At 41.0% G+C, this 25,078-nt stretch overlaps 4 protein-coding genes across 5 annotated transcripts; 1 reads left to right on the top strand and 3 right to left on the bottom strand.

Annotated features, from left to right (window-relative positions):
- Positions 1-5,967: 5,967 nt before the first annotated feature.
- Positions 5,968-14,830, bottom strand: psme3ip1 (proteasome activator subunit 3 interacting protein 1). Of its 2 annotated transcripts, XM_079163271.1 has the most exons (8): positions 14,786-14,830; positions 13,400-13,531; positions 13,197-13,295; positions 12,282-12,403; positions 9,600-9,745; positions 8,558-8,643; positions 6,930-7,133; positions 5,968-6,411 (listed from the first exon to the last, which is right to left on the bottom strand). In XM_079163271.1, exons 2-8 carry the CDS (start codon positions 13,524-13,526, stop codon positions 6,407-6,409), a joined length of 789 nt encoding a protein of 262 aa, XP_079019397.1. In that variant the 5' UTR covers positions 13,527-13,531; positions 14,786-14,830; the 3' UTR covers positions 5,968-6,406. The 2 variants fall into 2 exon arrangements, with proteins under 2 accessions (XP_079019397.1, XP_079019396.1); XM_079163270.1 differs by having other exon boundaries at positions 5,968-7,133.
- Positions 14,831-16,311: 1,481 nt separating this feature from the next.
- Positions 16,312-16,722, bottom strand: LOC306698275 (histone H3.2; the record flags this gene model as incomplete). The annotated part of the gene is made up of 1 exon (XM_079162518.1): positions 16,312-16,722. One exon carries the CDS (start codon positions 16,720-16,722, stop codon positions 16,312-16,314), a length of 411 nt encoding a protein of 136 aa, XP_079018644.1.
- Positions 16,723-22,909: 6,187 nt separating this feature from the next.
- On the top strand, positions 22,910-23,533 carry LOC306698595 (histone H1-like; the record flags this gene model as incomplete). Its single annotated transcript, XM_079162968.1, has 1 exon — positions 22,910-23,533. The coding sequence occupies one exon, from the start codon at positions 22,910-22,912 to the stop codon at positions 23,531-23,533; it is 624 nt and encodes a 207-aa protein (XP_079019094.1).
- A 464-nt stretch (positions 23,534-23,997) lies between these two features.
- LOC306698670 (histone H4) lies at positions 23,998-24,640 on the bottom strand (the record flags this gene model as incomplete). Its single annotated transcript, XM_079163101.1, has 1 exon — positions 23,998-24,640. One exon carries the CDS (start codon positions 24,638-24,640, stop codon positions 24,329-24,331), a length of 312 nt encoding a protein of 103 aa, XP_079019227.1. The 3' UTR covers positions 23,998-24,328.
- Between the last annotated feature and the right edge of the window lie 438 nt (positions 24,641-25,078).

Here is a 25,078-nt window from a genome sequence, read left to right as displayed (position 1 = left end):
GTACAATAGCTCAACAAAACGTCTCTTCTCATTAACGGCAAACGATACAGAATGAAAGTGTGTATATTGGCTGTGAACAAAAAAATGAGTTGTGGACAAAAAAAGAAAAAAATCAAACATTGAAGACATCCCTGCCACTATATTTACAAGGTTTGTGACTGGATGTTTTGGTCAGTATCCATTGTGAATCCATCAGAGGCGATATTCTCTGTTTCTTAAAGCTTTCCAGCACACTGAACCATGAAAATAACGTTTAAAGGACCTTGCATGTCTATAGCCATGGCAGGTGTCTCCAAATCATATGGATGTTCATGAATATGCAGCTAAAACACTGGCCTTTTTGTAGGAGAAATGGAAAAACATCTTTTATTTTGCTTTTTGCATGTGTGTGTGTTGTGATTGATACCATGTGATACATACAACTTCTTGGTGTAGAGTCCCTTCTCAGCTGAAATATATCAGTGGTTCAATCCCCTCCCTTTGTCTTATGGATCCTTTTCAGGTAGCGGATCGGACGAAGGCAGGTTGCTTTTGTGCTCACGTGTGGAGGACTCACAGGCTGAGCCTGAACAGAGCATTATTTCTTCCCCCCCTGCTCCATCGCCAGGGGGAGGTTTCAATTTAAAGTTGTCATAGCCAGTTGTCTGAAGGGCGAGTTTTAATGCTCCACTATGCTTGTTTGATTCGAGAAGATCGAATCAGGGGAGGACGAGGCCGTAGTGGCAGCTGTAGCACTAACACAGGATAGATGTGGGGTACTTTGTGAACTCATTAGGCTGTTAAATATGGGGCCATTTTGCTGGCTTCTGCAAAATCCTTGTATTTCTTATGACTTCAGTCTATCCTGCATGATGCCAATATCCACGCACCGTTTACAAACTGATGCTGATGATCACCAATGCATGTTGTTGTTGTTTTTTTCCAAATGATGTATTTATCAGATTTTGTAAATATTTTAATGAGATTCTGTTGAACGGGAAGGAAGTGTCCCACGGCAAAGACAGATGTGTCAGAGAAGGCTGTTACTTTCAGAGTTTTAATGATTGGAAGCAGAAGAGGAGTTTCTGATATGCATATATATCGAATGTATATTTATATGATGCTGTTCATGTTCCGATAAGTCAATGTTTATGACATGTTTTTAATGTACTTTTTATGCAGTGCTGAATTGTGTACCTAAACTACTCCTCTGTGTATTGCTGTGCATCTTTGTACTAAATGTGTTGCTATTCATTTTCTAAAGTTGTGTCTATGTCCACACTCAGGTTAATAAACTGAAGGAAATGTCATGTCCTCTCTGTGTCTGTGGCTATAAGAGCAGCACACCACAAATACACAACCACGAAGAGATGTGAAATGACCACGAGAGACACGAAACCACCACAATAGAAAACCAGAAGAAGTTTATTGCCCGTTGAAAATTGCTGGAAGTTGATCTTTGACGTGGCTCACATAGGTACACATAGAATGTGTTCTTGTGTTTATACACGTCTGTGGTGGCACAGGGGCCCGGTAATAATGGTATAGTGTTTAATGACACATAATGGCATCACGTCATTTAGCAGCAAATCGACCTGCCTATAGCAACTTCCTCTGAAAATGTGTTGCCGACAGTGGACAGCATACGCTTTTCAGATACTGAGTGACACCGTAAGGAGAAGACCTAACTTTGATAAAAGAACAAAAACACAATATAATGTTGTTAAATATAAAATCGTAACAGCATATACTTTAATAAGCCAGCATATAGATGAATTGTAAGTCAGCACTAAATGCGTATTCTTCAGATGTGCTTTCCACATCGCAGTTCTGTGTGAAAGGCCCTTAAGTTTTTATATTTTATATTTCGATGCTCCAGACAGGGTAGAGACAGCCGAGGAAACCTGTATGATTCGTTACCTAATTATTGAATGAAGATATTTAATGTAAGTGAACGGGGGATAAACGTGACAGTTATTTTTCTTTTGCAGACTCTTAATTGCCACTGCTGCCATACCTTGCTTTGCTGTGTTACTCTGCTTTAGTGGCAGCTTCACCTTTATTATCTACACCAGCAGAGTGAGTGAGTGAGTGACTGTGTGTTGTCTATAGCTAATCTTCCGCTGCAGCAAACTGCATAATATTTTGGGTTTCCAGTTATGGCTGGATGCTCAAGGACCTCTTGTGATTACGTACTCATCCTGTGTCAGCATGTGCCAGAATTATACAATTATAAATATTGAAGAGGTCTGAGTGTGTGCCAATGCAAAACACGAAGACTATCAAAACAAAGTCACAAACACTCCTCTAAAAAGATCTTCTACCACTCAAGGGACAACATATTTTGCGCCTGATTATTTATAGCTTAATGGCTAATTGATTGAATAATTCCTTCACTGTATCTGACAGGAACATAGTTCAAATTCTATTTTTTCTAAAATTGTAGACAAATGCCAGATCCCAATGTCACATAAATAAGTAATTTAGAGTTTCCTAAAAACACGCTTTCATCCAAGCTTATTTGTATTCAAATTATTAAGAAATTACCTACAAAATAAATGGGAATTGAATGTTGGTTTGAATGGGTGCAACATGGTTCAACTTGAAATGAATGTAACTCAAATTTCTGATGACTTTATTTACTTTGTTTCTCACTGTACAGACGGTTGCTGGTGGACTGGTGTTTACACGTCTTCAGGTTTGTCCAAATCCTGCATATCTTTGTCGTTTCATTCATGACCATTGTGAAATTTGCCACTCTCCAGTGTTAATGCTGATTATAAGTTCTATAATAGTGTATCTATTGTTGTATAGCTTTTACTTTAACTGTCAGTTGTGTTGCATGTTAAGACAGGTGCTTTTTGTTTGTCACACACTCGTAGATATGCGGCCACAATGGATGACATCTGGGAAGAAAGAGGAATGTAATACATACCAAGTGAGAGAACAAACGTTCTGAGTTCTGAGGTACGATATTTGCTGTTAAATGTTAAAAGGGTAAAAAATATTTAAAATTGAGTGGCTTTTGAACCTGTAAATTCATGAAATTATAGGATATGGTCTGTAACAAACTTAATAATAATAATTTAACGTGATTTAATTCAATTCAATTTTATTTGTATAGCCCATTATCACAAATCACAAATTTGCCTCAGGGGGCTTTACAACCTGTACAACTAACGACATCCTCTGTCTTTGGATCCTCACATCGGATGAAGACCCCCCCCCCCCCCCAAAAATAACATAGAAGTGCAATAAATGTGATGTGTACAGATTACACAACTTAATAAAATCGTGGGTGTCACGCAGGACCACGGCAGCAGGTACAGCCACAGGCCAGGTATAACCACAGTCCATGGAAGCCGAAGTGAGAAAGCACAACAAAACTCCATGGAGAAAGCCAGGTCAGTATATCTATGGATGGGACATGGATGCATACATTTGGAGAGGAAAGAGAGTATCAGGAAGTCCCCCTGCAGTCTAGGTCTTTAGCAGCATATCTGGGGGCCGATTTAAGCTAAGCCTGAGCCAGCCCTAACCATAACCATGAGCATTAGAGGAAAGTCTTAAGCCTACTATTTAATGTTTAACTGAAACTGGAAGCCGGTTCCACACGAGACTACTACTCCACTTCTGGAGAATCTAGGAACCACAAGTAACCCTGTATTTTTGTACAGTGCTCGATTGGGATATTAGGGTACGAGGAGCTCACTGGACAGAGGCGAGGACATCAAGGTGAGGCAAGGTGGACCGAAAAAAACCCACCACAGTCTAAACACAGCTGGAAACAGCACCAGTTAAATTACATGATTTTGATAATTGAATGATTGGGTGTCTTGTGATGTGTTCTTTGTTTTGTACTTGTTTTGCATCTCCAGCCTCATGAAAACGCTGGAAAAGCAGCTGGAGAACCGCACGGGGCAGAAAAAGTGGAGGAAAAAAAAGTCAGTTTAGTGTGTCGAAAAAGGTCATGGCATAGTACGTCGAAAAGGTTTTTAAAAGTTATATTATATCATGTCTAAAAAAAGTTGTAGTATAGTATGTCGAAAAAAAATCATAGTACATACAATATGTTAATAATAGCAACAAAAAGACGTTAACGTAATTACAGTGACCCTGTGTGTGTGGCCGTTCAGCCTCTGACTGACCAGCTCCTCTCGTCCTCAGTAGGCTTCCTCTTTATAGAGACGTTCATGGGGCAGCTGCTCCTGCAGAGTCAGAGACACAATAAATGGTACACAAAAATAATTTAAAAAGCACGTTCATGAATATGTTGAGTGAAGAGTCACAGTGGAAAGTAAAATTTGAAATAACATGTAAAAAAAAAACAGACAGCTGTTTGACAATTCCTTTTCTATGACTAGCTAACTTAAAAGATATTTACAAAATGTTCAAAACAAGATATACTGCCTGTATGACGACTTTCCAGACACCAGAAGCAATTACTTTATTGTGTTGGTTATTTTCTTGGAAGGGGTCTGGGAGCTTGAACGGGTGATAATTCCTCGTGGTCCAAGTGAGTGAGTTTGTCCTGTTCTTCATGTCCTTTTGTGGTGTGTTTATTTCTCCATTTGTCTTCATGCTTTATGTAAAGCACGTTGAATTGCTTTGTTGCTGAAAGGTGCTATAAAGAAACTTAGAAAGAGATGCAGAACGACCACAAAGAGATACAACACCTTTAACTGTTTTTTGATATCATTTCATATTTGAATATTTAAAGTTGTTTATTTGGCATTCATTTATTACTCTGAATAAATAATGTCACTATTAATAATGTACAGTTTACTTTTATCTTGAAACCTTTTGGGGCAGTATGTCGATTAGAGCTCAGGCTTCACAAAACAGCTTGAACATACTATAATAAAATTGCCAGACTGCTAAAAATGTGGTTGCTGGGGACAGAATTTCATCTAAAACTTTTGTGTTTGGTACACTTCAAAACACAAATCCCAAACTCATATTTTCTTTGTGTACAGTTGGTAATATTATTTGTTGTCATAGCAACTCTTTTCACAGCTACACCAGTGATACTGAGCTTCATCTGTCTGGTAAAAGCGAGCAACCCACGGCTTTCTTAATGTCAGTGAACTGTCCTCAAACTGAGATGCTTGTTACCGGCCATGAACACGAGATAACATTCTCTCCCAGTCTCATCATCCCTGCTTACCAAAGGCTCACTCTCACACACACACACACACACACATCGACAATGACACTTTCTCCACTAAAGATTACAAACATTGCACTGCTTAGGTTATTTAATGACACTGACAGATTTCAGTATATTTTGATATCATCTTACCTTGACTGCCACCCTGGTTTTCTATCTCAATCAGCTACTGAACTCAGCTTCAGATGCAAATTTCTCCTGCTACGGTCTTAATCAGTACTGAATAAACATCCCAGAATCAAATTACCCAAATTAGTTTTGATCTAGTCCAATTTTCTGCTTTAATTTTGTGACCCACGTAGGTCTGGCTCCGAACCACATCTCAGATCTTTTAAAAACACCAACGATCTGGCGAAGCCATCCAGGTGTTTTTAAAAGCACCAAGCAGTCATTTTCCATTTTCATCTTTCATACCTGGTAAAACCACATTTTTTGTATGATGTGGCTTTTGTTCTTGCAAAATACTGCATACTTTTTACCTCTTCAGGCCTCCATCCATTCAATCAAACTTGAAAGGCAAGAGTCACTCCTTGGTGCTCATTATTCATTATTCATGCCCACACGCCGTACCTGTGATGAGTGGTGAGATATAGACGTCAGCACAAGCCAAAACTGTTGAGAACCACTGACCTAAGGAAGTGGTTCCTAGTGAGTACTAGACAAAAAAAAGCTGAATTAATGCAGCATTCAATTTCCAATCCATAATCGGTAATGTAAAAAAAGTTTCACTAGTTGAAACAAGGTCTTTGCGTCTCTATCTATCTATCTATCGATATCTCACACAAACACACAGAAATAAACAGAGCAAACACACAGTACAAGGGACAGCTCTTTATTTCACGCTGCTCAGACTTTGACCAACAAAACAAAGCTCCAACGTCTGAGACAACAGCAAAAAGGTCCAGCATCTTTCCAGCACAATGCTACTTTAAAACACTACTGATGACAAAACACATTACATCATGTAAACCAAAAAGAAAATGTCAAACCATTCGGACTTTGCGTTTAACCCAAGCAGAGAGCGAAGCGTGTCCTGCCTCGGCTCTCTTCTTTGCCGTCGATAGCTAAAAAGGTCGTTTGACACAGTCTAAAGCAGTCTTTTCCTTGCTCCACAGCTGTCAATCACTGCTCCCTCAGCCAACAGCACAGCTTGCAGTCGCTGTGGCTTGGGTTGGGAGTGGGGTTGGGTGAAGTGTGGGGGGGAGGGGGGGGGGCAGGATGTCGTCAGGGTAGTCAGTGCGGGATTGGTTGCTCGGCTTAAACTGTGTGAGATGTGATTGAGGGAAGGAAGGGTGGAGGTGTCATGTTTGAGTGCCACAATCGCAAAAACAACAATTAGATACAAAGATTAAGTTCAGAGTAGAGTTTAAATTGGTCCTAATGTTACCATTTATTAAAGATTATATTTCTCGGCTGACGTTTGCCTGATGACAAAGAGCAAGAATACTAATCATGAATACTGATACTTTTTGCTCAGTGTGCATGTTGCTAGTGTATGACTCTAACACGATATGAACGTGTGTGTGGCCTGCAGGTACCTTTATATCAGTGTGTGTATGTGGGTGTGTGTGTGTGTGTGTGTGTGTGACCTTTGAATATGTCTCTGTGTGTGCATATCCTGTGTGAGGATACCTTTTCTGACTATTTGCTAGCCATTCTGAAGCTATACAGACTTACTTCACTTGTGTGTGTGTGTGTGTGTGTGTGTGTGTCTCTCTCTCTCTCTATCTGTAGGCCCTGCTGTGCCGGGGGTACGGCAACATGATTGCGTCCACGCTACCTTCGCTGTCCGAGCTGCTGTCAGAGTCGCTGCTGCCGGAATAAGCCCAGAGTCCTGGTAAAACGCCCACACACACGGCTGCTGACGGCAGGTGTAACACGCCTTGACCGGAGCTCGGGGGAGCTGAGGGGGTCTTCGCCGTCGAGCCGGGCTCCGTTTGTTGATCTTTAGCTCCGCCTGCTGCTCCTGCTCCATCCTCCTGTTCTGAACAGCACAACATACTGTCAGATTCAGAGCCTGCACATGCAGGCTCCCCGTGAGTCTTTTTTAAAAAGGTCAGAGATTTACCGTTTTAGATTCATCGCCCTCGACTTTACCATTTTATTCACTAGCCGTTCTCATCAGACCCGTTTCCTGCAGAAGCAGGCTGCAGTTTTCAGTCAAACGGCTTTGATTACCCCACCACCTTAAACTACCTACTGCCTGCACCGAACTGCAGTCAGATAAAGTTAGCAGCTAGCTGGTGAACTAGCTAGCATTTAGCACCTGAAAAGCCAGACCACTTCTACTTTGCAAAGAGTCAGTCGTCCTTCACAATTCTAAAATACATTTCTGCTCTATATGTAGTTAAAAACGCACTCTCCATGTATGCAATATATGAATCACAAGTTTGTGTTTTTCTGGTTTGATACATACTGTTTACATCGTGACATCACAGCAAAGCCCTAAAGCATACCCTGCTTTATGGTCTATTTTACTCTAAATGGACCACAATTTACAAAATGAACATCATGCTGTATTGAAGAAGACTTGAAACAAGCAATTGAGAGCATAAACTCATGTTTACAATGTTTAATGAGGTAACAAACCAAGTGAGAAGTAGGGATGGGTATGGTTAGGATTTCATAGATCCTAGTACTCTTATCGTTTTTTTTATTATTATTTTGTGAGAAAAAAAGACAAATATTTTATATAAATAAATAATCAACATTGCTTTATTATTCTTGTATGTAGAGAAATAGTCATTCGTGAGCAGCAATACAAAAAGTTCCAAAATCGTTAAAATACATTCGCACCTATTCTTATTAAACTCTGTATGGCATCGCTAACGTTACCTGCAGAGGACGAGGCTGCTCACCAAACAGTAGAAAACTGAGCATTTCTGCAGATTTACGTTCTGCTTGTTCGCCAAATGTTTTGATAAATTGCTGGTAATGCCTCTCTTACTTGTGAGGGATTGCATTTATGACAACGAGAATTATCAGCATCTTTTGGTTGTCTCTGCCATGATGTGTCTCACGGAGTTGGTGTGTGTGTGTGTGTGTGTGTGTGGAGGTTTGAGACGCTGCTTTTTTCCGCGGTCTCACTCCGTCACTTCTAAAGTACTGATAGCAAAACTGTTAACTTCGGACCTTATCGATACTTTTGAGGGACATTTTCTCAGACTCCCACACAATCGGACTTCTTTTTGCAACCAGAGGAGTCGCCCCCTGCTGGCCAGTAGAGAGAATGCAAGTTTAAGACATTTCCGCATTGGCTTCACTCGTCAGAACCGGAGGTTGCCGACTGGTCCGATACTGTCGTTCTATCATTGAACAATTCCAGAAATTGTCAAAGAGGTGCAAAACTCCATTTCTGTCCACTTCAGACAGACATTCCTACCTTTGAAGCCTCAGGCTGCAACCCACCTGTGTGTCTGTCTCCATTTCCTGTCATTGCTGTCGTTGAGATTTCCACCTTCTGTTTCTTACTGCTGTCTGAGGACTGGGAGGAACTGGGTAACACAACAAAGACATATTGAAGATTTAAGTCTGCTCAAATCAAGATTTTCATGATAACAATGGCTCTAATGACGGAGTACAACGTGAATAGGGTCATTCGCAGTGACAAATGCACAGAAAATTACCAACCGCCTCTATTGTTCCCCTCAGCTCAGCTCTACGAAGCGTTTCAGCTCACTGTTTTGGTTTTGTGATGCACAACTTAACTCGAAGGTTCAGTCTTGAAACATTTACAGTACTGTGGGAAGAATGCTAAACTCAAGGATCACTTATGAAGCTATTCCTCAAGCTTTCTGCAGGTGGACCTGGGATGTGTCTGAAAACTTCAGGAACACTTAAGTAAGTGAACTTTGAGTTTACAATTTATCACCCAATTCACTTTCATCAGCAATGGAACCGGAAGGAACTCCGTTGTATGAGGATACATTGTAATCAGAGAACATAGTGGAGATTTTAGCAGCTAAAAAGTAGTATATTTCTATCAGGAGATGGTGAACATTAAAACAGAACTATAGGAGCGTGAATATTGGACTTAGCACATTGAACCCAACCAGTTTGCGGGCGTTCTACGTCACATTTCACTCCCCGAGTCCTGCACCTCTATAGAAACAGCACAATCATGGCTAGAAGTAGAGCTACAAACAGCATTTTTCCAAGTGCCCACAAGAGTTGCCATAATCACACAAAAAAAGGAGACTCCACATGCTGTACATATTGAACAACCTCTACGCATGCCTTTTGTGGGGTTCAGAGGGTTAAATCTGTCACAACAAACAACTTAAAATGAATGATAATGTTACTCCGTGTCTTCTAGATGTGTAAATAGGCAACTGACAAATTTCATATCAACGTTATAAGGTCAGTGCTGTATTTACAGCTTGTTCTGTTGACCCCATTCCAAAACAAAATCACCAATGCGGCTCTAAAGGATGTATTTCTGTGTGCCTACCTGCGTCTCTTGACAGCTCCAGCCAATAAATGGGCCTGAGACAGATGGCTGGTCTTTAGCTCCGCCCCCGAAGGTTTAGGTGCCACCTTCTTTTCTGGCTCTCTGCGGCTTTCGGTCTCCGCTTGCTTCACTAGAGCGCTGTGACAGTACAAAGTTAAGGTGAATAAACCATAATGGATCCTTGTGGAGGGAACAAAGAGGAAGAGCTCAGGGGCAAGTACAAACCAACTTCCCATTCAGCAGCAGTACCACTCAACAAGTTAGTTCTCTCCTCCCTTCAGGGGGAGCCATCACATCTCTCCCATCAGTGTGCTGGAAAAAGTGACACAGTTCTGAGAGGCTAAAAAAAGCACTGATGCACAGAAGCAGAGCGAGAGGTGACACAGATATGAAGCCTAAAAGTATACCAGGAGATGGACAGTGCTCATGAGACATGAAATTGGGTCGAGATGCAGAGACAGAGGAAAATGGACTGAGAACACGCAGACAAAGCACACAAGGAGTAAGACAAAGGGGTCAGATGAATGGGAAACATCAGGCATTAGATTCGCATGAGGTACATACAAGCAGTGATGAGTGTTCACTGCATTAACTAAGGCCTGCACCTATGCATGTGCGTGTATATGTGTGTGCATGTATTTTGTGTTCACAGCAACTGCTTTAAATGGTCACCGTAGTTACCAGCCTATGATACAGTTTCCACGACAACCCATTCTCTTCTTCATCTGCAGACAAACCTGTCTGTCACAAACCTGTCTGTCCGCCAATGACAAAGTGAGAGTTTACAGAGAGGAACAGAAGAAAAGCACGGAGAGCGACAACCAACAAGCAAAACGGCTGGACCTGCATTCAAATGTGCAAGAATGTCACCGTGTAGAATCTACAGTGTGATGTAAGGCACAGTACCGGTATTAGGTGGTCTGTCCTAAGTACATACGTAGTCTGATGCTTCTTTCTCGGGCTAAAATGTGAGGTTATGTAATGCAGCGAAATGATCCAGATGGGATTAGGCAAACAAAATAGGCTGGTTCCTGACCTTTAACCCGCTGCCCACACCGAAGATTTGTTCAGCGATTGTGCCCACGCATAGCTGCTTTCTCCAGTTGGAGAAACTGTCAGCCAATCAGAGCTCAGGAGGCACGGTTAAGAATGCCTTCATCCTACATAGCTAGCTAGTAGAGCTAGGCCGATAAGGCTTAGAGCATTTGACTACTTACCAGCCTTAACTTTTGTAAATGAGCTCAGAAAAAAGGTCCAATTGATTTATGTTTTAGCCAATTATTAGAGGAATATAAATACATGAAAAGAATACTGCACGCATATCATTATCATTAGAGGCCACTTCTAGACGACCCTTTGCCACCCCAGTTAAAAATTGCTAGAAGCGCACCTGTCAAGGAGAAGTCTCGTTCTGAAATCTCGCGTCCCATCCATAATGTCAGAATCAACCAAATATTCAGCCGTGACTTTGAAAATGATGTAGACAACACTAAGTTACGCTTTCTATACTCCAGCATAACAAACTCCTACAACATCCTCGCTCCGACTCTCGCTCACTTGTGTTCCGCCAACAAGTCACATGACACAATAACCAACAGACCGGGTCAAGCGAAAGTTAAAGACAATAGTTTACTACTCTGTAAGGTCCTTTCCATAATGTCGTCAGTAAAAACAAGCATTTGTAGGGGATGTACATTGATGGCGCCTAATTGGCCGAAGGATTACATTGCAGCTTGTTTAGAGGCTGCCGAGTACGTAGCTATGCGTACTTTTTTATATACATGCCATAGACTGTATATTATAAGTGGACGTAGTCACCGGGACGTCACCCATTGGTTTGTGGGCTATTGTTTTTAAGCCTCGATTTCGACACCTTGGCCGTCACCATCTTGTTTTAAGAGGAAAACACTGACAGCTCTCAGACGGCGGTGGTGGTGGTAGCGATCTGTCAATAACAAGGAAGCCACGTCCTAAAGCATACCCTGCTTTATGGTCTATTTGACTCTAAATAGACCATCATTTACTAAATGAACATCGCGCTGTTTTGAAAAAGACTTGAAACTAGTGATTGAGACCATAAACTCATGTTTATAAATCTTTACTGAGGTGATACATTTAAGTGAGAGGTAGAGTCATTTTCTCAAAAACAAGCCTTCTTTGCAAGCAGACGACTCGCTCCCTGCTGGCCAATAGAAAGAATGCAAGGCACTTCAAGACTCGCATCACTTTTCAGAACCGGATGTTGCCATCTGGTCCAGGTTGAAAAACACCAAACTTTAGCATTATATGTGTATTAGGTTTAGAGCTTTGCATTAGATTTTTAAGGGACGTAGCTGAACGCATGCATTTCTTTGGAAATTAACTCTTTGACTGTCTTGCTCTGGAGGAAGTGTGAGAGTTTAGTTTTCCGTTTTCATTTGTACTCGTTTTAAAATAATGCAGATGGTGCTTAAGACTGAGTGAAGTATATTGATTCTAGTCTCCTCCAATTCTTATGTCATAAACCAAATAAACCAGACTCACAAACTGCTGTGACTTCAACTACATCTCGGTGCTTATTTTAAACCTGAAAAGTCTGTTATCGTTCACTAAAATGGGGAATAACAGATTAATATAGTCACAAAACTGATACTGGCTAATTAAAATGTTATTCTTAAAAACCAAAACATCTTAAAAGGATATTCGGTATTCCAACAGTTCCTTTTTCTCCTCATCTCTGCGTTGCTTCTCCACCAGGCACTGTTGCCGGGAGACCTCGTCCAGGAAGCTGCTCTCCTCCTCGTCCAATCCCCTCACCATGTTCCCTGTCACCATGGAAACAAACATGCTCTCAACACATGGCAGTACAGTGATTGCATTTTTCAGAAAACTAACCATAAGAGTCGTTTTTTTTTTAATCCACACCCAAATCACCTTCGCGAGAAGAAATGGAAAGGGCCTCCATGGTTAAAGACAATAAGTTGTGTGTGTGTGTGTGTGTGTGTGTGTGTGTGTGTGTGTGTGTGTGTGGGTGTGTGTGTGTGTGTGGGAATTGAAAGAGTTATTTTCTAGTTAATCTTTTCAACAAAATAGAGGGCCATATAGAGGGATCTGTATTTAAAATAGTATTTATGATGCATATAGTCTTACTGGCACTTTAAAGTTCCTCCGGTAAAATGAAAGTACCAGTAGGGCTATATACAAATACTCCATTAGGAGTTAAAGTCCTTCATTCAAAATTGTATGTAAGTGAAAGTGCTGAAGTGTCCCAAGTATTTGAAGTACGTGATGACATCATCATGGTAATTTAGCCAGGCCAGAAAGCTCCCTCTAGACTTTTTACTGCTGTGTTTGCAGGCTGATGCTGCCAAACATGATGAGTAAACAGACCGTGATGTAAGAAATTGTTGCAGTGCCTCTTTAATCATGAGAAAATGGCATGAAGTAGTGCATGTTGTGAACCATCTTTTATAACATATCCTTCAATGCAAAGTGAAGTCTTTATAGGACATAGCCCGTGGCTATGTACAGTATGAGCTTTACTTCAAAACTAGATGACAAAAGAAGGTAAAAGTCGTAATAATAGATAACAAAGAAAGACAGAGAGACAAAACTCACTGAATTTAAATTGCTCGTCATATTCCTCTTGTTTCTTGTCTTTCTGCTCCTGCAATCGCTCAAAGAGGGACCGTGGGTCATACTTCTCCTCTGGGGCCTCTGAGGAGTAAAACAAACAAAAATGTGGATGCATGCACGGCTGTATACATTTAGCAGTTATGGAGCATTTTGAAAACGTGTGCAAGTGAATGTGCTCCTCTTACCCTCTGGGTCGTCGGGTTTCCTGACTTTCTCCCATTCCTCCTGTCTCTTCTTCCTCTTCTCATCAAGCTCAGATTCCGACACAAACTTCCTGCTGAGGTCGACGCCCGTTGCCTCTACCCCTTCCATTACAGCTGAAAAAAAGAAAAAACACACCTTACTTTTAGTGTGCGACTCCATAAACCTGTTGCAATGCCATCAATACTCAGTTTTGAGCAAAACCCACATCTAGACTAGGCAAGTATGAATCAATTAAAAGCACCCGAGACTACATTTAGTGATGCACCCGTTGACTAAATGCAGCTAATAAAGTTTAAACATGCATGTGCAACGCCCCGATGGAGAGGGCAATACCACACTGCTACTATGTGTGTGTGTGTTTGTATTCACAAATGCCATAATAATGTGTCTTTATGCCACAGAGGCCCCAGTAATGACTGGATCTGTTTATATGTATTGGTTTTGGGATCAGCCCCATTAGATCCCTAAACTTAATCTATAAAGCTACACTTTTCCATACATTGGTACTTTTGCCATATGTTCTTCATATTCTTTCGTGTTGGATTTCTGTAAAAGTGTAACTGAATAGGTTGAACCAAGGGCCCATTTTATCACAAATATGTCACCATGTTTTGAGTGTATGTTGCTATTTTTGGTTTTTGGTTTTATGACTTAGGCGGTGACACACTATGCGATCACCAAAAAGACTGCACTACACTACAACTAGATAACCACAGACTTCGAGAGACTTTTTTTTTTATTCATGTTTGTTTAAATTCCGTTATTTTAATAGTGGACTAAACTGGAGTCAACAAGTAACGTTAAGGGTTTGGCTCTCCCTTGTGGCCATATTTAATCATCACAGGTAATTGAGACGATAGCCATTTAAAGAACGTGTCGTCAACGACGACTGCAGAAGAAATCCACAAGGATAGCCCAACCGATACGCAGTGAGGTGACGGTCGAGTTAAATACGAGGAACGCTGAATGGACCAACGCTTTTCGTTTGAATCGGCGGCCCTGTTGATTCACTCACCGCTAACCAATGCTAAGATAACAAGGCTAGCCACTGAAGTCAATCCCTGTAAGGACACACTCAGCTAACGATACCATCATTTGTAATCAATGGAGCAACCGATCTGCAATACAACAGTCAGGCTCATTGGCTTAGTTCCGCTGTGGACAAGCAGGAGCCTTGTGTGCTGCGACCCCCGGCTAGCTTTAGCTTCATTGCCGTTTAAGCAAACGGTTGTCATCGCTGTCAAGGAGCCCAATATCGTGTTATGTTGGAAAACCAATACTTCCTGCTGCACAACAGAGCATACTTGAGTTTCACATAATGACTATTTCATACCAAGCGAGGTCATTTCTGCGTCACATAAACTTACCAAGCGCGGCTAGTTGATATGATGTTACTGCTCCAAATCAATGACGTTTTGTGTCACCGTGAAAACACCCCGTCACGGTTTTTCGACGTGCGACTTTAGTTCCGACCTGCTTTTCTGCAGCTGAAGTCAAACGCAACGGCCTACAAACAAGGAAACAGTGCCATCGAGTGATGACACTAGGAAATAGCTATACATGCAGAAACAAGATTCAAAATAACTGAAATAATAATTTAACATTATAATGTTAAAGTTGCTTCAAAAATACAGCAAAAAAAATGTTAGTAAAAAGAAATTACATTTTAATTAACGAGGAAATAAGAGGCATTGTCTTTATCGTGTAAAGGGGAAACGGTAAATGTTTTACATGGCATCCATTAGCTATTAAGGATTTATTCATGTTTATGTGTGAATCTGCAGGTCCAGGATATTTGAGAGACCGTTTCAATTTACAGACATAACACATTACATTGATATCAGTTTTGAACTTTTTTCCTGAACAAGGTTAGACAAGCCAGTTACTCCCAGAGGGGAAATGCAGGTGTGGCAGCAGCACAAGGAAAGAAACATTGTAGAGATAAATAAAGAAATATAGAGAGAAATGTACAAAATGAACAATCAGAAGTATTATATATCAAATATCAAATCATCATATATATCATATAAAATATCCGATATCAAATACAAATGACAACATAACTAAAAATTATTCTTATTTTGGAATTAAGGCGATTATTGGCATTAGTAGCAGATGGAGGAGTTAAGAAGACAGTGGGTAGATACTTATTTAAAAAAATATTGCTAATTTAGATCAGAATAATTGATATAATTTTGCTGTGTACAGCCAGGAGTTCCTGTAAATGTAGCATCTTGTTTTTAAAGTGCTTTGTAGATTGAATAAATTAGGTCTTTTCTAATTAGATTGGAGATTCACTTGTGGTGAGCTTAAAAAAAGTGTCTGCATGCAGTTTGTGGTAAAAGTCAGCACAGTATCTCTGGGTCATAACACTTTTAATTGTTTAATGCAGTATATTTTGGGCTCGTGTCTTTTCTGCTCTGTTCACCTTCTTCTGGCGTTTTCTATGAAATCTAATAACAGCTTCCTCAATCTGGTTGATCTGCAACGTTGGCTGGAATAAATATCAAATGCAAAGCTAACTCATGAACTCAGTTTCGGACAGACTCTTAAGAGTTTAGAGGACTGAATAAGTCACCACTGTATCTAATGAAATTGGTAATTTTCAAGTGAGAACTTTGCACCATTAACATATCAATAGTTTCAATGACTGATTTGCCCATTGCGTTTTGACAGTCTGGGCATTTGCCGTTAAAGATTAACAAACTACAGAAATACACACGCAGAGGACTGTTATGACAAGTGTAAAGTATCTGCCGAAACCAGTATTCCAAAATGTATGTTTTATATATAGATTATAATATAGTATTGAACAGTGTTGAGGAATGAGCTCTTCAGAGAGAGTGAGGTGGCTCTTAAAAGAGCCGTTGTGGTTTGTGGATCAGCAGACAGCTTAAGCTCGCTCTCCGCGGATGCGACGGGCCAGCTGGATGTCTTTGGGCATGATGGTGACCCTCTTGGCGTGGATGGCGCACAGGTTGGTGTCCTCGAACAGGCCGACCAGGTAAGCCTCACTGGACTCCTGCAGAGCCATAACAGCGGAGCTCTGGAAGCGCAGGTCGGTCTTGAAGTCCTGAGCGATTTCTCTCACCAGACGCTGGAAGGGCAGCTTGCGGATCAGCAGCTCCGTGGATTTCTGGTAACGACGGATCTCTCTCAGAGCCACGGTACCGGGCCTGTAACGGTGAGGCTTCTTCACGCCGCCGGTGGCCGGGGCGCTCTTACGGGCAGCCTTGGTGGCCAGCTGCTTCCTGGGGGCTTTGCCTCCGGTGGATTTACGAGCGGTCTGCTTGGTTCTTGCCATGACTTCTTCTTCTTTCTCTGATCAGGACAAACATGCAGTCAAAGAGGAGACACGCTGCTCTTAAACTGTGAAATGGTGACGCAGCTCAGACCTCCGGCTCCTGATTGGTGAGGGGCTCCTCCTGGAGCTCAGCCCCGCCCAGAGCAGCGACCCACCGCCCGAGTCTCCGCTGCTCATTGGCGGAAAATGCTTTCAAATTGTCCGCCAAAAATGCAGAGTGGTCCGCCCTCTGTTCTTCTGCAGGAAGCCTCTTTTCTGGTTGGTCTGTTTGTCAGGAACCGTCCCACGCGCTCCGCGGATATATAAATGAGGGTTTCGGTTGTTGGTCAACATTCATTTCTCTAAAAGCATCTAACGATGAGTGGAAGAGGAAAAACCGCAGGTAAAGTCAGAGCTAAGGCCAAGACTCGCTCTTCTCGTGCTGGACTTCAGTTCCCAGTCCCAGTTTGTACTTGTTTTCTCAATGGAGCTCGGATCGACCGGGGCTATAGGCTATGCTAACATTGTAGCAGCTCCATCAACACTCACAATAACGTCATATAGACGTAAATACGGCAGCGTCTATTCATTGTTCGCACCGTATGGTTTACACACACACACATGTATACACATAGTTTGGTCCGGTCTCTATTGATATGAGGGATCGTAGAGCTCTGGGTGAACACAGACGGCTACAGTATTTATTTCCTGATTCAACAACGGCAGGAAGTCAGTGATGACAGGAGAAACATCTCAACGCTGATAGGCTATCACTCCACAGCGTCACGCAATTTTTTCGCAGAAGTTGAAATATTTAAGTTGAAATATTTCAACTTCTGCGTTTGGGGCGATTCAGCGTTTGACGCGAATTCGCGTCAATCGCGTCGCGCCAGCCGCGTCATCGCGTCTGTGCATAGACTTTGTATGTAATCTTGCCGCATTAATCACGTTTGGTGTGAATGCACCTTTACGCGTCGAACGATGTGGTGTCATATTCTGATATTGACCAATCATAGGCTGAGAAAGCCTCACATAGACACAGTCAAACTGCAGTCAGACGAGAATGGATCCATGGTTTACAGCCTTAGAGAGGATTCTATCTCTCAAAATGATGCCAAAATGCTGTATTTGGATAGATTGAACACTATTAGTGATACAAGTGAATTATATAGTTGTATAGTATATAAAAGTATATAAAAACAATGGAACAGCTGGTTCCAAAATGACAATTTTGCTTGACCTCGCCTGACCTCTGTACTAAAACCTCTCTAACTTTGTCCTGCTTCACTTTATCAAAGCCACATTTGTTTAAGAGACTGCTGAGATGTTGTGCTATGATTTGGGATAGTTTTTAGGGCCAGGGGCCTCATTTCAAGACAAAATAACAATAAATGTGCTTTTTTCAATTTGAGCTGTGTGCCATCTTCATTTACTCTTAACCAGTAACATATACACAATATTTACACATCTGAACAAATCTCACAAGTGTTACCTGTATTATAACATCACAATTATGAAAATGGAATTTGTAGTTACAGAATTAGTCTTTTTAGTATGGGTATGCAATTTTCGAGCAGAGGCCTAAAAATAGGGCTAGGGTTCATATGTTAATCTCAATGAATTAAAATACATTTGGTGCCTCAAAGGTATAAAATGCAACATTTTTATAGAAAATATGTACACCATCTTTATTTGTCAGCCTTTGGGTCTCACCAGGAAACAATGCAGGTTCGTCTGTTTTCTTCAATGTGATCTGATGTGATCGTTGTTTGACGGTCAAGTCAAGTAAACCCACAAATCCTTTGACATGCGCTCCATCCCACCTTGATGAAACATATAGGTTAATTCCAGTCCGTATGGGTTTTAAGGCTGTCTGTCAAAGAGTCAAGTTCTTGGGGGCGCCCTCGCAGATCGAGCCCTTTGTGAAATCTTTCTGTGAGTCTTTGCCTGGGGTAAATACCCAAAATTCATAGCGATATGACCTTAAACACGTTACCAGGGCAAATCCGGAAGTGTTAAATAAAGGCAGTATGTTTTGTTTTTTTATGTGAAGCTGTTGTTTGAGTTCACGTGCTGAGGGAAAACAATGGAAACAGCAAGCTGAACAAATTAACCAAAAGGTGCAAATCCTGAGCCGAGTTTGGGGACAGCCAAATGGGTGAGTTTTCAACTTGAGGTTGCACCATGAGATGTGCAGCATACATTGATGTCATTTGCCCAAAATAACCTCAATAAGGAGGCACCGTTCCACATGAGAAGGCTGTGAAGAGATTAATTACAATAAAAATACACACTTGTTGAATAGATTCAAGATGCACTGACTTGAAGAGGTATGTTTGTATAATTTATTCTGTTTCACATTTTACATAAAGGATGAGAAATATTTATAATACAACATATAGATTAGGTAGTATACATTTGTAGTAACAGGAATATGTCCTGTCAGTGTGCTCAAGCTATACTCATTTACTAGAAGTATTTGATCTCCTGTGTGTCAGTGTCTATGGCCCATACAGAATACTTGATATGTGATATTGGTCTGTACAAATAAACTTAATTTGACAGCTTTGACAGCTTAGACAACCAAGAAGAAAAGTAAATGCTGTGTAGTTAGTGCTGTGACTCCATAATTATTACAGCAGAGGTGTTTGCCTCTGACTCAAAACAGCCCATCTTGAAATTAACTGAAGCTGCAGCAGAAAAAAAAGAAAAGAAGAAGAGCTCAGAGGACAAGTGCTGAATGGGATATAGACTGTTGAGCAGCAGAGGGCGCTCTTTGACCAGATAACTTATGGGTCTGTAAGATGCCACATCAGCAGAACACAACTCAAGTACAGTTCTGAAAAAAGTAGGAAGACAGGATTTGTACCCTCCTTTCGAGATGCAAAACATGGCTCGTTGGTCTAGGGGTATGATTCTCGCTTAGGGTGCGAGAGGTCCCGGGTTCAAATCCCGGACGAGCCCACATTTTGAACAATTGGGCTTCAATGTGATAGAACACATGGATCAATAGTCAAATGAAGATCACATGCCAAAAAAGACTAAATTGTATCACAGTGTCGACTCGAATTTACCTGCTAACAGTGCAAATTCAGTGTGTGCTAACTGTTGACAAACACAGTTGATACTTGAGTTAGAGCCATCAAGCAACCAAAGCTTCATATATATCATATATATATATATATATATATATATATATATATATATATATATATATATATATATTATATTGTTCTGATACACCTGATTGCTTGATTGTTGACTCATCAATGAAAAAGACCACAGGTGAGTACTTGTGCACAACAACAATGGAAGCCAACTTCAGCGAGTTTGTAAAAACATGCATAAGAAAAAAATAAAAACATTTTGTTGTCTCCACAAATGAATTAGCTGCATCTATATTATATTTAGAATAAACTCTGTTCTGATTTAAAGTGCAAATGCAATCTGTGGAAGTGAATCAACGTATTGATTGATTTTACAATGTGTAGAGAAATAAATGTTTCCATGTGCAGTACTGATCTTGTGTGTTGTGTTTGGTCAATATATGGATGTAATTCAAAATATAGTGGTAAAGTTTTAGTGGTAATACATATATGCTGTACATTATAATGATTGCAGTAAAAAATGATATAATAACCATCATAATATTCAAGATAACTTAAATACAGCAAAGAGGAGCGAGGCACCGAGACTTCTGCCCCCAGTTATATAAAACACTATTTGACCCGGGGTCAATAGGTCCAAATGATGTGGTTTTTTAAACAATAATAAAAAATAATATTTGTACTATACTATACTATTCGTTTTGGAACAAACTGTTTTCATCAAGGTGTTAGAAAAATGCCAAATATTTTATCTTAGCTCTGTCAAATCGGAACTGCTGTTTTAATTTTAAGAGATCTAAATGTCAGTACTCACGTCAAATCTTAACAGAATTCACAAAATAACTGTTGACACATAATGCTTTTTAAAATATTCAACTCTGATACATGAATCATTTAACCCTTACAGACTGTTAGGGTCAAATTTGACCCGTTTTGACATTTGACAGCAGTAAAAATACCCTAAACGTCATTCCTTTAGCCTGAAATTTGATGACTTTTTTTGGTGACCCAAAATACACAAAAATGAAAATATTTTAAAATTGTATACTTTTGAACAGGTGCTACACATTTTTGTACACTGAGGCTTTGACCCGTATCTATTGAGATGGATTTTAGATCTACTATAGTGTGAGTCAAATCAATTTTCCTTGAGTCAAATCAAGGAAAATGGTGGTTTTAGGGAATCTTGAAACAGTACAGGCCATGTTAGTGTGTATTTCTTATGGGACAGTGGTGACAGAGTTCAATTGGGACCTCGACACTGTTACGAGAACTGTCTGTGTTCCAACAACATTTGCCCAGGTTCCCGCAGAGACAGACACCTGCTGGTCTTTGAAGGGGCATGGGGGAGCCTCGAAACAGTGAAATAGTAAAACAGCACAGGAGTGATCAAAGGGAACAGAGGTCATCCAGAGGTCAGAGGGTGCCTTGTCACAGACACAAGATATGCACCTGCAAGCACAAGCACTTGCACCTGCAATATTATCAAATAATCTACAAAGTAACACATTTGAATCAATTTGGTATGGGAGGGTGGTGGTGGTGGTGGGGTTCATAACATTTCAGTGACTGACATCATGGCAGCAACAGGCCAATGATCTGTTCTTCCAAGATGAGGTTGATAGTGATTTGGAGGATGTGTCAGAGCAGAAAGACAATGTGGAAGAAAACTCTGATTACTGTCTGATTATTGACTAGTTTATAATAAGCATTTTATTATGTAATGTGTTGTGCTCTAAGTGGTAGATGTTGAATTAATATTGAAAATCATGATATCTTATGATATAGCAGTGGTGACAGCGTTTAATGGTTGCAATGATTAAACATGGTTATATTATAAATTCCAACAGTTCCAGAATGTTCATGCTATTTTCAAATTCAATAAAATATATTTAAGTCATTATGGCTTTTACGTTATGTCTTATGTAAAACAGGACCGGAAAATGTGTAATAGTAGAGGTTTTTCTCCAATAACGAATGTTGTAAAACTTTAAAAATACACTCTCCCTGCTCTCTGAAACATTTATTAAGGATTAATCATACATTTATTAATGAGACATAAGCTATTTTAGACATTCTAAATAGATCTGTAGTTTAAAATTTGGTATAGACACTATGAGGGAATTTTTGGTCCGGGTTGACCCGGACCATATGTGAAGGTATCAAATATAAACAGTATGTAAGGGTTAAACAATGTTACTGCAACATTTAAAGCCAATTACTTAATTTAGTCATTGTATTTGATCAATGATACTAAAACTATTGACTATTTCTATTAAAAGTTATTATCAGCAGAGGACATGTTCACAGTGAGCCCCTGATAGGAAGTCTGGCTGAACTGCTCAGAATTTTTTTTAAGAGGTCTAAATCACTCATCTCACTTTAAATCTTAACAGAATAACTGTTGACACTTAATGTTGTTTTTATTCAATGATACATGCATAATTTAAACAATGTTACTGTAACATTTAAAGCCACTTACTTAATTTATTTGTCATTGAGTTTGATTGAGGACATGTTCACTGTGAGCAGCTCTGATAGGAAGTCTGGCTGAACTGCACCATAAGCCTCGACCATCATCAGTGTGTTTGCTGCTCCCACAATAACTTCAGCTTATTAAAAACTGATCGACATCAAACGGTTGTTTTTACATAGAGACCCTGAACAAACATGTGGACCAGTTGGAAAACCACTTTTGATGGAGCTCTGATGCATTTTAAATCGTTTTTAGAGAGAAATGAGTGGGAAAAGCCGCTGATCAGTGCTGTCCACGGCGGTGAGGAGGTGAGGTTTGGAGGCTCCTCAAACAGAACACAGAGATCATCAGAGCTCTACGTGACTTCAATATGAAGAGATACTAGTCCGCTACCGGCTCCCTTCACCGTCAGCCTTCAGTACTTCTTCCACATTTAGTTTTGAGTCTTTATCAGTGAAGAGAAAACACAAGTGACTCTGCTTTCAGACCGCACTGAGGAGTCCCGGGATGGGTTGAGTCTCCACGGTTCTCATGGTGTGTTTAAGTCCAGCCCCCTGCTCTGAGCTCTTCATCAGTCAGTCAGACTCTCGTGTTCTCGTGACTACAAACACATCAACGATAGAAAATGCCAGCAGAAGAAGTTCCAGCTCCAGCCCCCGCGGCGCCCAAAGCAGCCAAGAAGAAGGCGCCCAGGCCGAAGAAGGCTGGTCCCAGCGTCGCTGAGCTCATCGTTAAAGCTGTGGCCGCATCCAAGGAGCGGAACGGCGTGTCTGCTGCCGCCGTCAAGAAGGCTCTGACAGCCGGAGGATACGATGTGGAGAAGAACAATTCCCGCGTCAAGACCGCCATCAAGAGCCTGGTGACTAAGGGGACTCTGGTCCAGACCAGGGGGACCGGGGCCTCAGGCTCCTTCAAGATAAGCAAGACGGCTGTCGAGAAACCGGCAAAGAAAGCCGCTCCCAAAGCCAAGAAGCCCGCAGCAAAGAAACCCGTAGCGGCGAAAAAGGCCAAGACAGCAAAGAAACCAGTAGCTGCTAAGAAATCACCCAAGAAGGCAAAGAAACCCGCAGCGGCCAAGAAACCCGTCAAGAGCCCAAAGAAGGCAGCCAAGAGCTCCAAAAAGGCCACCAAGAGTCCCAAGAAGGTGGTCAAAAAGGCCCCCGCAGCCAAGGCCCCCGCAGCCAAGAAAGCCCCCGCAAAGAAGGCTGCCAAGCCCAAAGCCAAGAAAGCAGCACCCAAGAAGAAGTGAGCTGTTCTCAGTCTGAAATACCAACGCTCCTATAAAAGGCTCTTTTAAGAGCCACCGACATCTTCCTTAAGAGCATTTTCCTGTTTGTTCAGAGGTTTTTAAGAGCAGAAATAAGTTACTTTTTATTTGAGACCAAAAAGTAACACATTTAAGAACGTCCCATTGTTCATATAGTTACGTAACACATCTAAACATACATACATACATACATACAGGAGCAGAATAAAGTAGCACAAATGAATCCACTTAGGGAGACAAACACGTTAGCTAGTTTGTATCGGCTGTGTGATGCAGCCTATATGGATTTAGTTGTAGCTGTATGACTGATTGTGGAAACAAGACTAAGCCAATGTCAGTGTTTTGAATCCAGTTGAAAGTAAACGCGAGCCAATTTCTTTAATTTCAAGAGTGAGCTGCATAACATGATGAATGTGCTGCAAAGGACATTTATAACCCAAAACATATCACGCACATTTTGTAAAACAGCAATACCTTAGTATATAGTATAACTATTATATAACAACTATAACATCATTAATAAGTATAACTTATTGATGATAATGTTGACTTACAGAACTTTAAAATCAGAAATGATGCACTGCTAGAACCCATTAATACCTCAAAGCATGTTTCAGCAATATAAAGTCGAGGGGTTTAAAGTGAGGTAAAACTAACTCTATAATACATCGGGCGAGATTGTTGCCCATTTGATTTCTCCAGGATACCAGCTCTCTATTGAGGAAGTGTGTGGCCCTTAAAAGGACCTTTTGTTTATAATCAACGTGTGATTAGAGTTTAACCGCCGAAGCCGTACAGAGTGCGTCCCTGTCTCTTCAGAGCATACACCACATCCATGGCGGTCACAGTCTTCCTCTTGGCGTGCTCGGTGTAAGTGACGGCATCACGGATCACGTTCTCCAGGAAGACCTTCAACACACCGCGGGTCTCCTCGTAGATCAGACCGGAGATACGCTTCACTCCACCGCGGCGAGCCAGACGGCGGATAGCGGGCTTGGTGATTCCCTGGATGTTATCACGGAGCACTTTACGGTGACGCTTAGCGCCTCCTTTGCCGAGTCCTTTTCCTCCTTTTCCTCTTCCGCTCATTTTCACTGGTTGAAGTTTAACAACGAGATGAAGATCGCTGAAGGTTCACTGATATTTAGACCCTGTCTGAGGACGTGATAGAAGACAGAGGCGGGGCTTTTAGTCTTCTTTGGATTTTAATTACAGTTGATAATTATCTCTTTGCTGCATCAGCGCCACCTGCTGAACAAAAGCCTAAATCAGTGACACCATGTCTCCTACAAGCAAGAGTGAGACGTTGGTACTCAATAATGTACTTAACAAATTAACCAAAGTACAATATCAAGGACCATCCTGATGAGACTCAATGTAGACATGTTGACAGACAGTACTTTAGTATTCTGTCTGGTGTACTGTTTCTCTTAGTGCTTTAAATCTCTGATGCCACACAGTAAAATGTATTTGTCCAGGCCACTGTCATAATTGTATATCCTATAGAAAACATGGTTATTATACATT

This window comes from Pholis gunnellus (genome assembly GCF_910591455.1).
Source record: "Pholis gunnellus genome assembly, chromosome: 7".
Taxonomy (NCBI): domain Eukaryota; kingdom Metazoa; phylum Chordata; class Actinopteri; order Perciformes; family Pholidae; genus Pholis; species Pholis gunnellus.
The sequence above is the reverse complement of the archived record's forward strand: the minus strand, read 5'-3'. Positions and strand labels throughout refer to the sequence as shown.